This window comes from Lingula anatina, chromosome 1 (genome assembly GCF_051362555.1).
Source record: "Lingula anatina isolate TDL-2025a chromosome 1, LinAna3.0, whole genome shotgun sequence".
Classification (NCBI taxonomy): domain Eukaryota; kingdom Metazoa; phylum Brachiopoda; class Lingulata; order Lingulida; family Lingulidae; genus Lingula; species Lingula anatina.
The window spans coordinates 66,859,393-66,871,809 of NC_141767.1; the positions used below are offsets into that span (position 1 = coordinate 66,859,393).

General features: G+C 37.5%; 3 protein-coding genes across 10 annotated transcripts; 1 reads left to right on the forward strand and 2 right to left on the reverse strand.

Moving 5' to 3' along the window:
* The first annotated feature begins 15 nt into the window (after positions 1–15).
* LOC106169555 (uncharacterized) lies at positions 16–5,118 on the forward strand. 6 transcript variants are annotated; one of them, XM_087018273.1, is made up of 5 exons: positions 16–827; positions 1,279–1,381; positions 1,671–1,735; positions 2,751–3,599; positions 3,996–5,118. In XM_087018273.1, exons 4-5 carry the CDS (start codon positions 2,773–2,775, stop codon positions 4,474–4,476), a joined length of 1,308 nt encoding a protein of 435 aa, XP_086874399.1. In that variant the 5' UTR covers positions 16–827; positions 1,279–1,381; positions 1,671–1,735; positions 2,751–2,772; the 3' UTR covers positions 4,477–5,118. The 6 variants fall into 6 exon arrangements, with proteins under 6 accessions (XP_086874399.1, XP_086874410.1, XP_086874407.1 ...); XM_087018284.1 differs by having other exon boundaries at positions 1,291–1,381; XM_087018281.1 differs by lacking the exon at positions 1,671–1,735.
* Positions 5,119–5,688: 570 nt separating this feature from the next.
* On the reverse strand, positions 5,689–11,426 carry LOC106169676 (kelch-like protein 24). Of its 3 annotated transcripts, none has more exons than XM_087018220.1 (7): positions 11,281–11,426; positions 8,820–8,887; positions 8,546–8,606; positions 7,489–8,236; positions 7,090–7,282; positions 6,607–6,837; positions 5,689–6,277 (listed from the first exon to the last, which is right to left on the reverse strand). In XM_087018220.1, exons 4-7 carry the CDS (start codon positions 8,215–8,217, stop codon positions 5,823–5,825), a joined length of 1,608 nt encoding a protein of 535 aa, XP_086874346.1. In that variant the 5' UTR covers positions 8,218–8,236; positions 8,546–8,606; positions 8,820–8,887; positions 11,281–11,426; the 3' UTR covers positions 5,689–5,822. The 3 variants fall into 3 exon arrangements, with proteins under 3 accessions (XP_086874346.1, XP_086874352.1, XP_086874348.1); XM_087018226.1 differs by lacking the exon at positions 11,281–11,426 and adding an exon at positions 9,496–9,985; XM_087018222.1 differs by lacking the exon at positions 8,820–8,887.
* Positions 10,156–12,074, reverse strand: LOC106169507 (uncharacterized). The gene is made up of 2 exons (XM_087018410.1): positions 12,054–12,074; positions 10,156–11,427 (listed from the first exon to the last, which is right to left on the reverse strand). The coding sequence occupies exon 2, from the start codon at positions 11,416–11,418 to the stop codon at positions 10,210–10,212; it is 1,209 nt and encodes a 402-aa protein (XP_086874536.1). The 5' UTR covers positions 11,419–11,427; positions 12,054–12,074; the 3' UTR covers positions 10,156–10,209.
* Positions 12,075–12,417: the final 343 nt, after the last annotated feature.

Sequence of the window (12,417 nt, forward strand, 5' to 3'; positions counted from 1 at the left end):
CAGGGGTACCACCACGTCGGAAATTACCAGTAATTCTAAGTGAAATCTTAAATTTGCTGTTCTATGGAAACTACAACTTAGGAAGAGTTTCTACGGAACCTCATGCAGACCACTTTCTGGCTAAGAAAACAGTTGAAACAAAAACTAATGTGTTTTTATGAAGAAAAGCAAGGTTATGGCCATCTTTTGAGCGGTTATTGACATAAAGGTTGAAGCAGGTGCAAGTATAATTGAAATGCAAGCCCTTAATATTCAGATCTATTCAAAGTTAAGAGGGTTGTTATGAATTTCAAAGCGTTGTTCGGATGGAATAGGTCTTATTTGGTACGGAGGGGGGCATTTATTTTTTGGAAACAAAAAGCTTGCCTACCCTTAGAAATAACACAGTTAAGGTAAATCCATTGAAGTAATTTTAATGTATATTGTATCTAATGTTTTCGCTCTAAGGATAATAACACGCTGACCAACCAACCGACACTACAGTAATAATACGATTTTTTTCATCGACATAAGGACAACAGTTAAAAAGAGAGCCTCCAAAGCTGCTAACACAAATTGACCGCTGTTTGAGGAGGTAAGACTGTTGACAGCCTGACTTGGGCCAACTTTCCATGCTGGCAAAGTATGTTTAACTAATCAGTGATAATCAAACGTTTATTAACGAGCTCGTATCCGTGATCAAACAAAATGTTTGAATACTTATGAAAGGAAGGCAATTCAGAGAGCAGGGCGTTGCTGATACTGGAACTAAGGCTATGGTAACTATTAGGGGTTGGCCTAACACCGGATCCTATACAGAAGACCTTTACGAGTAAAATCACATCAAGGTAAGTTGGATCGAGTCCGCGGATTACATGATCTTATACATTTATGGGGACCGCTATAATGCATCTTTTTACATGTTGCTGCTCGTTTAAAAAAAATAGTCAATTCGTTTTAACGAAAATTCCACGCTGATGAAAGTCAGACAGAATTGACAATTCAGTGAATGCAGTTCTTTTATGTAAAATACAAATGTACTCATCTTAGTGTTAGTGTAATAAAAAAAAAAAAAACACTTTCGGGGCACAAATTCCCTTTTTTGTTGCTTTACTCGCCGCTTCACGCGTTTCTTCACATGGGGTGGCCAAGCGTTAATCGTCAAATTTGCTGCTCCGTGGGAGATAGTGATCAGTAACTACGTAACTAAGTAATGAAAATGTGCAAGGTCGATGGCTAAGATGTAAAATGCAATCCGGTACCTGTTTTGGTTATAATAAATATATTTATTTATTTTAGTGTTTTGTTTAGGAGGAAGCCTTTCAAGAAAAATTCCTGGCATCGGATTGTAGTACTTATTGCTAATGAAACAGCCTATAGAGCGGTATTGATCGCTGTTTAGGTGAGGGAGATCTGTCGCTGTTATATCCTCAGCATGAATTAGCAAAATGTATTTTTAATGTGACAGCATTATCTCATAACTGGTCAATGTTTATTCATATATTATTTTAAGGGTTAGGAAATAAATCTTAACGTATCGAACTCCCGCATTAAGCAGCAAAACATTGTTAACAGGGTCGGTAGTTGAATTTCATTTTTCAAATATATGATCTTTAAAAAAGCATAGCAGAAATACTTCAGGGAAAACCGGTCATTAATTGTTTTTATTCTTTTTTTTAATTTTAATTAAGGGGTTGTACGTGTCAAATCCAGTGTGGGCGATTTTAGCGCATAAAAACAACACCATCACGTTCAGGTCGGTCGCTCTCTTTAACCATTTTATCAGTTTCATCTGGCTCAGTTGACTTTTCCTCAAGCTCAGATTATTTAAAAGGGCTTTTTAAAAACTTTTGGGGAGCAAAATAAAGCTATAAAACTCGTCAAAGATTAATTTTTTAATTCAAACAATAAAGACTATATGGATAACATATAAATCTGTTTTGCAAAAATACGTACATTTCTATCAGACTGGGAAATTCAATTTTCACTTGTTGAAGAGGCATGTCACGATCGTGAAAGCAGACAGCGGTCGGTACAAATGGTCGCAGTTAGACAATTTTGGGTGTCAGATGTTTGAATTTGTATCAAAATTCTGAAACTGCAACACTTGGAAAGCTTTGTGTGCCCCTTTAACTAGACTTTTCCAACTACTTATGGGCATAGGTGACTAAATAGTGGCATTAAATACCCTGTTTTAACAAATTTTAAGCGCGTTTTCGATACTATCAAATCTGGCTGAGATTTAGTATATTTTGGGTAAGTCAGCCTAAAATGAAGTCCTTCTGGTAATGAACAATAATCTACCAACAATCAACTAAGGTAAAATCATTCACCTGCCACTCAAAATAACTTTCCCTTTTATTGAATTGTTTACCAATAACTCCACATGTTGATCGACTATTGAACGCTTTATTTCCTATAAAGGACACATCCTTGTTCGTTTATTCGATTAACATTAAAGAAAGCACAACAGCGGCGTAGCAACAACACAATCACGCAGAGAGGCTCTATTGTGTTGGTCGTGTGTGAAATATAGGTTGCGCATTCTCTGCCAATATTTCAGTTAGCATAAACTTTGACACTGATACCACTGACGGGTCTAGACGGAATCAAAATATCATGGCTTATTGTGGGAATACGCAAACATTTTACGAAAGATAGGAATATTCAGGGATATATATCATTAGCTAGATATTTACCGGGCAGATCATGAAGAACATTCGTAGACCTTGTACAGCTCCTTCTCGAGCATGTTTCTCTGTTATTCCTAGGTGGCCGCTGGATGAGCTGCCCATGAGCCAAAGCCTCAGTCATATACAGGGTCAGATGGCAGAAAAACGAAGAGAAAGATACGATGACAACCAGACCGTGAAAAAGGCTCACGAAATGAGTGAAACTCTGAGGTCGTACGGAAAAGAAATGTTCAACTATGCAGTGGAAAAAGCAGCAACAGAAGGCTCCAATGTGGATTTACGAATCTCTGGTAAGAAATCACCTCACTCGGGACCTACAAAGACTGGAAGTCCTATTTATAACAAAAAACCTGAACTCATGAACGCAATTAGAACACGACCGAAATCCGAATCAATTCATTCAACTTACAACCACCAGCGGTCCAAAACTCAGCCAAGTTTACAACAATATATCAGTAAACATAACAAGGAATACAACCTTGTCGGCAAGCCGGGAGAAGACTTTGATCTAAAGGACACGAAATTTGTGCCGATTAATTTGGGGTTGCCGGATTCTCAATCGCCCCCGGAACTTCCCCCGTTTGACGATGCTGGATCGGACAATGAGGCATCGACAATCGCCGATGAGCTTATGCCGGAATTAGAAAAACTCGTGGAAAGTGAAAAAGACATTGATGAGCCTCCTCCGACGCTCGATGAAAATGAAAACGAAAAGAAAGTTATAAAGACTTCAAAAATAGATCAGAGTAAAAACACCCCGACTGAGCAGGTCAAACCAAAATTGAAAAAACAAGAGAGCGTTTCCAAAGAAGACACTGAACAAAAAGAAAAGAAAGGCAAAAAAACACCAACTGGCAAAAAGTCTTCCAGTGATAACAATCGGCCAAGCAGTCAGGCCAAATCTCCCGTAAAAGGGTCTAGAGCCAAGTAAGTTTCCACCTCTTTTTTTTTTAACATAATCATCTGGTGGGAATAGTGTTAAAATCTCAGTTGCTAGCTATTGATTAACTTAGAAACTGTCGCTTTGTACAGATTCGTGATACGATACTTCAGTTAAGGGAAGAGATTTAATCCTCTCGAGTGCTATTGATCTTATTGGTTTTCTACTTGGGATTATCATACATAATACGGGGTTATAAGCTGGTGCTCGCTCGGAATCACATGCTTAATTAAATATAAATTCGAACACAGAACCTACTAGTTTATGGTTCATCGACTCGCGTGGTGTTCAGATAATGGTTCACAGATCAAAAGATCGGCAACCTTGTGGTAATTAACACCAGAAACGAACAACAGAATTATTATGTAAAACCTGTATTTCAGATCAACAAGGCCGTCATCGAAACTCAGCAAACAGTCCACACAGGACACGGAGGAAGAGGAGGACGAGGAGGATGAAGAAGAAGAACCGCGCCCCTATTTCCACTGTTGGGTGGACGACATAACAGTCTCTAGCGTACAAGGGGATTTACCTGGGGACGCTGACGGCGATTTGCCGGAAAACCCAATTAATAAAGACGAAGGTGTAAAAGTTGCTCCAGACAATCTAGCACAGTTGGAGGAGGCAGCTGGAAAACTGGTTTCAATGGTGAATGGGGGAAATCCTGTCGAAGAAACCCTAGGAAAAGACTTGACGAAAGACGGTGGAGCAACGCCCGGAGCGAAATGTGAAACGGAACAAACACAAGAACTGCCTGACTATGTGTGCAGGATTTCAGAGCGGAAATCGAAAGAAATTGCAATAAAAGAATGGATAGAGAGCACGAGCTTTTCTCACGCAAGCAAGTCGATGCCTCTTGTCTAGTCTCAAATACCCATTGACTTTTGTGAATTGTCAGATAAGTTAAACATCAGCAGGCCCGTAGCCAGGGGGGGTTCGGGGGGTTCGAAAGAACCGCCCCTTTTGCTGGGAAAAGGTCCACTCTGGGTAAAAATTGAACTAGGTATATTATTGTTTTTATGGGAAAAGGTCCACTTTTTCAGAAAAAGAACCCCCCTTTTGAAATTGCTGGCTACGGGCCTGATCAGTAACATACATTTGGGTCCTCTTAGCAAAAATTGGTTCAAACGATTCATTCCATTTTACATAATCTTATCAAAATATCAAGCGAAATGAACATGTTGAAAGGAAGAGCGCTTTCGTTTTGCAATACAAATCTTTGTAATTAATCATACTATGGATTAATTTGTTTAAACTTTAGAGTCAGTGGTAGCACCTGATAAAAAGTCAACAAAATTGGCCGTGACCCTCTAAAAATAACGTAACAGGTCACATTGCCGCGATTTCGATTTAGATAAAGTGAAAAAAGGTCAAATAGGCAAGACCTTCAGCAGATGTGTTTATCATGCCAACTATTGCTCTGGTACTGCATCGTAACTAATGTTTCCCACGAGTAATCACTCTCTCAAATGCAATAAATAAAACTTGAAAATATTTAGAAACGTCGCCATGGGTGCTTTTCTATTTTCTGACAACGTTGAGTGGGTACACCACGAAAACAAGGTCAACATCTGTTTGAGTGTGTCATATGAATGTGCAGTTGGCATCAACTTCAAATCTCTGAAATTTTGAAAGGTTTAGTTCATCATATTTTTGTCTTACATCTTCATAGTTCTCATTTAAAAACCTATACTAATGTCTCAAAAGGCACGTTTAACTGTTTTGAACAGAATCAAGAAGTTTGCGGGTCAATGAGATAATGGACAAAAAAAAAAAAAAAAACGCTAGAAAGCTGTTGAAGACATCAAGACATTTTAAACTGTTTCTGCCACGTGTCCTACAAATTTTCTTCAAAGGGACTTTAATGTCTAACACAACCATAGTAATATTATTTTTTTTATAAATCATACGGTGTAAAGCGCCTACAGCTGGATTCTAATGCAGTTATAAACGTTCTCGTTTAGCAATGCCGCGAAACATATCCAGACATCATGTAACGTGTTCATGCTATCGGTTGTGGAACACACTAGTATTAGATATGGGGTGTTCAGATATTATAGCACATCTACAACGGGGTAATTCAAAACAGCTTTTATTAATATTTATATTAACTCTACATTGCTTCAACATGTCTAAGGCCTCGATACATATATGGAATTTTTCTAACAAATATTGAGTGGCTTTCCAGATTTTTTTTTATTTTGGCAAATCTATGAAAATTTAGGAAATACTGGAATGGTAACCGCGTTATGGTTATTTAAATAATAATCCAAATGCAAGACTTCATCAAATTTTCCTGATATGAGATCAAAACTTTCAATAACATTGCACTCCTCCCCAGCGACAACAAATATCGTATCTTGGACAATGCAAGCGCTACCCAGTGCTTTCCTAAACTTTCCCCGTTTGCTGAATTTCTTTGCCACTGTATCAAATTCTAGAAGGTCCAAGATGTACTGTCCAGTAAGGTAGATAACATTCCCTCTAGTCATTGCACAATGGAGGCCATTTTCAAATGGCAGTGGAATTTTTAAGTGTATCCAATAATCCAGTGTAGGTTCGTAACATTGTATATCATGTTTGATGACATACAGTTTATCATTGCATACAGCAGCAGCAGCAGAGTACTGGGGTGTCAGCAATGCTGCACACTTGATCCACTGACCTGTCAATTGTGAGATGAAAAATACTCTTCATCTTCATTATCACAATAATAATAATAATAATATTTATTTATTCCTTTCTTAAGAGTAGAATTACTCACACATGCCATTACTTCTGAACATTGAAAAACATTATTAAAAAGCATTTTCATTTTGAGAGAGAAAGAGCTGGGCAGTGAGAACTTCAATCCTGATGAAGCTAGAAAATCCTGTACTTTTTTTGGGGGGGTGGGGGGGGGGGAATTGGCCCCTTCACCTCACTGTGCAGCCCTTTGTTAAACTGATAAGATGAAAGTATCTGATTTGATTGTTAATCACAACCACTGCATACCTGTCTTAGTGTTGTACTTTTCCACACTATCCAGTACTAGCCTGTGTCTTCCAAACCCACCAACCAAATAAAAGCTTTCATCCCAGACACAGAGCCCGTGGTGCCTTCGAGGCTGACGAAGCTGTGTAATAATTTCCCATTGTTCTGATATGCTGTCAAACTTCCATACATCATAGAACCATTGGTTGTGCCCAAGTTTTGCTTCTCCGCCAGTAACATATAAATCCTTACCTAGAATTGAATAATGAAGGCATAACAATTTTTTTTTTTTGCATTTTAACATAAACTTTACTTCAAGATCATCTTTGAATTCCAACAGGTTGCACCAAATTCTTAATACAATAAATAAAAAAGACTTTTACGTTCTACATTGTATTTCTCAAATGAACATTAATGAACATGATATATAAAATGACAATAATCATGACAGAGAAAAATGTAAATTTATCAAACAGACATCTAACTTTTATATCAAAATTTTACCTATGACACATGCTTTGCTACCATTGATCTGTTTTGAATTTGAAAAAACATTTTTCAGACTACACAGTTCCTGCAGCAGTCCCTGGTCAGGGTCTAAATACTGGACACTGAGGTTGGGCTGAACATCACCATTTTCAAGAGGGGCATGGTTCCCACCAACTATGCCCAATCTCAGGGGGATGCCTCTGGGATCCTGTGAAATAACAAGTCGATCAAAAATTAAATCCCATGTTTGATTCAGATTTCTTCTTTAAAGCAAAAAGGAAGAAAAAATTATAAGCAGCTGTTCATTCTACACACATTATTTCTAAGTCAAACAAGTTTAAATTTATTTCTAAGATACTTTTGTTTTGGCCAAACATTTTAAACATGATGGAAATACAGTCAACTTACACTGACCTTTTTGAAATCTGCCACTGCTGCCATCTTAAAATATTCCTTGAGCATATTCTGGATCTCTGCATTTGATTTTACTAATGGACACATTTCTATAACTTCTTGAATCTCATTTGATGCAATGAGTTCAAATCTCACCAGCTTTAATATAACTGGGAGTTGACCAAGCCTTTCATCTTTGTCATATTCAATCCATCTGAGGACACACCACAATACATTAGCCTCACTAGACATCTGTAGATATTCACAACTTAAGTAGTCAGTCAAAGCTCGGACATCTATTTGCATAAACTCATCCTGCTGGGTAACCTCCTCAAAAAACCAGACTGCCCACCTTTTGGCCTGATTGTACAGGTTTTTCAGTGATAAAATATCTGCCAGATACATACTTCGCAAGCAGTTTGCAGTTCCAAGGTGTTTCAATAGAAATGAGCTACATTTGTCGGAAACGTTTGAAAACTGATACATGCATGCAGTTTCCAAAAGAGCATAAACATTATCCCAGGTTATGGATATGTCTTGGTTATTGGCAAACTTTATCAAGAGCTCCACGGATTCATATGAAGCTCCTTTAAGGTTGACACAATTGGCTGTGCTCTCCATCATGTCACTGTTAAACATTGCCTCAAAGTACGGACTGGCCTTCCTGAGTACGTCTCTGCCACACTGCAGAGAGTGACCGTCAACCACCAAAGTTATTTGGTCATCTGTGGACTGTGAGATGTCTGCCATCTTGTATTTCCTGATTTTTCTGAAGGCAGAGCATTATGTCATTTACTACGAAAGTATAGCCATTAACTGAATTATTAGATAACGATTTAAAATTAAATACACTTTCAGAAATATCATTCTGACTGAAAAATTCAATATCAGGCTAATTCTTACATTCAGTGTTTTCAAATGCATAACCACGTCTGCATCAGAAATGCACACTTATTGGTTTATTCAATTTAACATTTATCTGAATTACTATAAATAAGTATAACATTTCTTGAAGTTCCATCTAGGCGCTGATCTTAACTAACAAAATAGGTTATCTATTTTTAAATGGAAGACATACCTTTTATAGGCTATCCGATCTTCACATCCAGTCTTCAATTTCTTGAACAACAGTGGTTAACCTACAGACAATGAAACATTGAAATTAAATCTATATTATTCAATGGCACAACAATAACCCAAGGTGCATTCATGAAAAATAATTGTACTATCTAATAAAAACAACTTTAAGTCTCCACTTCCACTTTTTCACCATGTCTGATTTAATTTTGTACATTAAGACCTGAGCTTAGTTCATTAGGAATACTGAAAGCAGATAATTATTATTACTATACCTTTAAAATTAAAATTCCTAGCACTATGTGGCAGGATTGAGAATTTTTTCCTTAAAGAGGCAAATTAACTGAAATAAAGTGTCATATTGCTGATTTTATCCAATTGGAGACATAAATAGTTTACATAAAATATTAATTATCATAAGTAATATATTTTATTTATATATATATAATTAAGCACTTTGTTGTCAGATTATCCTTTAACATCAACTGTTTGGGCATTTGGTATAGACTAAAGGTAAAATTTACAGCCATTGAGCACGCTTTTGTGGTATCATGTCTCAAGTCATTTCTTTCTGTCTAGACAACAATTTCATTTGTGGTCTGTTGCATGCCACTTGGAATATTACAGTCACACGCCACAAACTGAGTGGCTGCTAAACTTAACACTAAAACGAGAATACATTTGTGATAGTGAGTTTTAAGTGATATGCACAAGTGTGAAGCATGAGTGGATGACACAGCAGACATGGGGAAACTGACAGTCTGACCCAACATTAACCTCTGAAAAGCCAGAAGACCAGCAAGATTTTGGATGATGCAGTTCCTCTGGACTGGCAACATAAATGTGGAAATACCATACATAAAAGTAAATCATATGTAAATATCGACCTATGGACAAAATTAAAAGGACATGCAGATTTCTTGTAGTGCAGGTCCTCCAGACCTTCAGTACCTCCAAAGTTTTCCCCATGTTTGTCACAGTGTGGTGGCCAGTGGTGTATCCAACCTGTTCCATGGCAGATGTCGATGACAACATACAGGCATGGTGTAACTCAGGATCATGCATCCTGTACATATGCAAAAACACCATGTCTGGGTCTTTTTTTTTTCTTGAACATCTGCCATAGTATAAGGATCATAGGTCTCTGGTTTTCCCCAATGATTTGGATGATTTTTTATATTATTATTATTATTATTTTGCTTTTGGAAAAGTCTAACACTTTCAAAATTGACCTCTAATGTACTCTACTGTGTAGAGAAAACTATCACAGAATCTCTGATGAAACAATTACTGCAACCAACTCAGGGCTACCCAACTACCAAACTCGGCACCAAATGATCCTGAATTCACCAGTAGATTGGACCACACTACCCTTTTTCAAGGTGTGCATCAGTACACATTTCCAAATATCATACCCTGGAACAAATTTTGAGATGAGATGCACTAGTTGCCAACCCCGCTGAGGATCATCAGTATCACATCGTGTACACTCCTTAAAAATGGGTAGTGTAGTCCGATCTACCGGTGAATTCAGGATCATTCAGTGCTGAGTCTGGTAGTTGGGTAGGCCTGCAACTGCATATGTTTTATAAAAAAATTGAATCTTCAAAATTTTATTGAAATGAATTTATTACCCGAATACTGTAAAACAAATAATCAGTGACTTCACTCTTCAGGGTATTCATGATCATATTTCAACTTAACATCAGGAACCAAGTCTCTGATATGAGTTGTAGGTAGGTACCATATCAATTGCTCAGTGGGTAGGTAAGTGTGGATCCAGTGATGAACAGAAAACGAATACGGTGCAGGTTTTTCTCTCAATTTTTTTATATAAAAGCTAACACAAGCCTCTTTTTGTTTCCTTGTCAGTTTCTCAACATTTTTACATCTGGACCTGAAGTAAAATGGTTTGTAAGGGTCAGTGGTTGGAATAAAGTATTCAGCTGGGGCCAGAAACACTCCGTCACCATTTGTATCTGATATATTTCTGCGAGAATATTCCTTCCAAACGCTAGTGAGAAAATGTGGGCCAGTGCTGTCCAGTAGGTCCCACATGTGAGAAAAGTCTGGCAGCCTTTCTACCACCAACTTAAAGAATGGATGCCCAGGTCTGCAGCCCATGATGGCATTGATTGCAAGATGTTCATTATTGGTGTCCAGAAGGGAATGCTCAGGTGGCTCTTGTCCAAGAAAACAGTTATATTTGTAAGTCAGCGGATCTACTGGTCTCACAGCTTGCATGTCAGTATCTGCATAAAGTCCCCCAAAGTGGTACAAAATGAAATACCTCATGGAATCAGCTCGACGAATGTTCTGCATATAGTTATCATACATGGAGAGATATGGAGGAAATGTTGTTCTGATGAACTCTCTGGCACCGTGATCAGTCCAAAACCAATACTCCCAGTCTGGGTGCACTTGCTTCCAAGACTTCACCCAAGCTGTCACCCGAGAGGGGACATAGGGATCTTTCCAAGTCTGATGAATAATTTTTGGTATTTTGTGTTTCCCAGTAGGTGGCAACTTTTCAAAAGGAACTAAAGTTGGATTCAGTGTTGGGTCATATAGCCTTGAATGAAGTATCCACAAGTCTATGGAATTTAATATCTTCAATAGTAGCAATATCACCAACACAGCTGCCGCTATGTATGCAATTATCCTTCTGCATTTGTTCTTGAAGGGAATGTTTCTAGCACCTCTCCTATTATTGCAGAGTTTAAGACAAGATCTTACCATCTTGATAGAGTGTCCAGCAGTCCAAAGACTGCACAGGTATAAACTGTACAATAATGTGACACACCTGGAGATGTTCCCTGGCCTGCCAATCTGATCACATGGACCCTCTATCATAACAGCAACATCACTGGTCATGAGCCCTCCCTTGAATAAAAACAAAAAGTTCATAAAATTCCATATTACAGGTAGATTATTATGCTACCTTACACTTTCTCAAAGATTTGGTCTCAGTAGTTTGCATTTGCTTCTTACTGCAGTGCCCTGGTACATACATGAACTATAATATTAGTGATAAACATAAATATAGGGGGTCACCTTGTTACATCCCAGATCTTGACAGATGATTTGAAAAAAAAAGAACACTTGAGTTTTTGGAATTGCCTAGTATTCAACCTCACATAATATGCAGGTAAGATCTTACAATGCCCTGTGCTACAAACTCTTTAGGCGACATGTTCAGTCACTTTAAAAAGTCATTTATAAATGATACTGTAGCACTGCAATATAGCTAGGAATAAAAAACTAAAATATTATGAAACTGGTGCAAGAATCAATACAAAAGAACCTTAATTGTGCAAAGAACACACAAATTTCCACGGCCTCAAGAGCCTGTAACACAGAGTGTTATGAAGCCTTATCTGCAATAAGTATACTTACTAGTAACATGTAAGGCTGAAAAATTATTCAAAATTCAAAGGCGTACTTTTTTTAATTAAAACTGTTGTATTTATAATAAAGTTTTTAAATTAATTTTTAGATTACATTCTTACCAAGGGGAAGTTATACTGTGACGGAGTGACGATGTTGGGGCATAAAATTATGTATCCATATTACACAACTTGACAAATACTACATATTTGGCCACATGTTGTCCTCTAGAATAAGCCAGTCATCATTCATGAATCAATATTTCGGACCACAGTCATAAGATCATTATCTATGCTAAGTATATAATAAATTCCTTCAATGTCTAAGCTCATTATTGAACAGAAAAGAGCTAACTAAGCTCTTTCCTGTAGGAAAATATCCAGGAAGATGAATGGAGTGAGGAACACGTTTCATTACCTACGGTTCTGGCTGCGGGTATACATCGATGTGACTCAATTATCCATCTTGTCGCTATTATCAAGATGA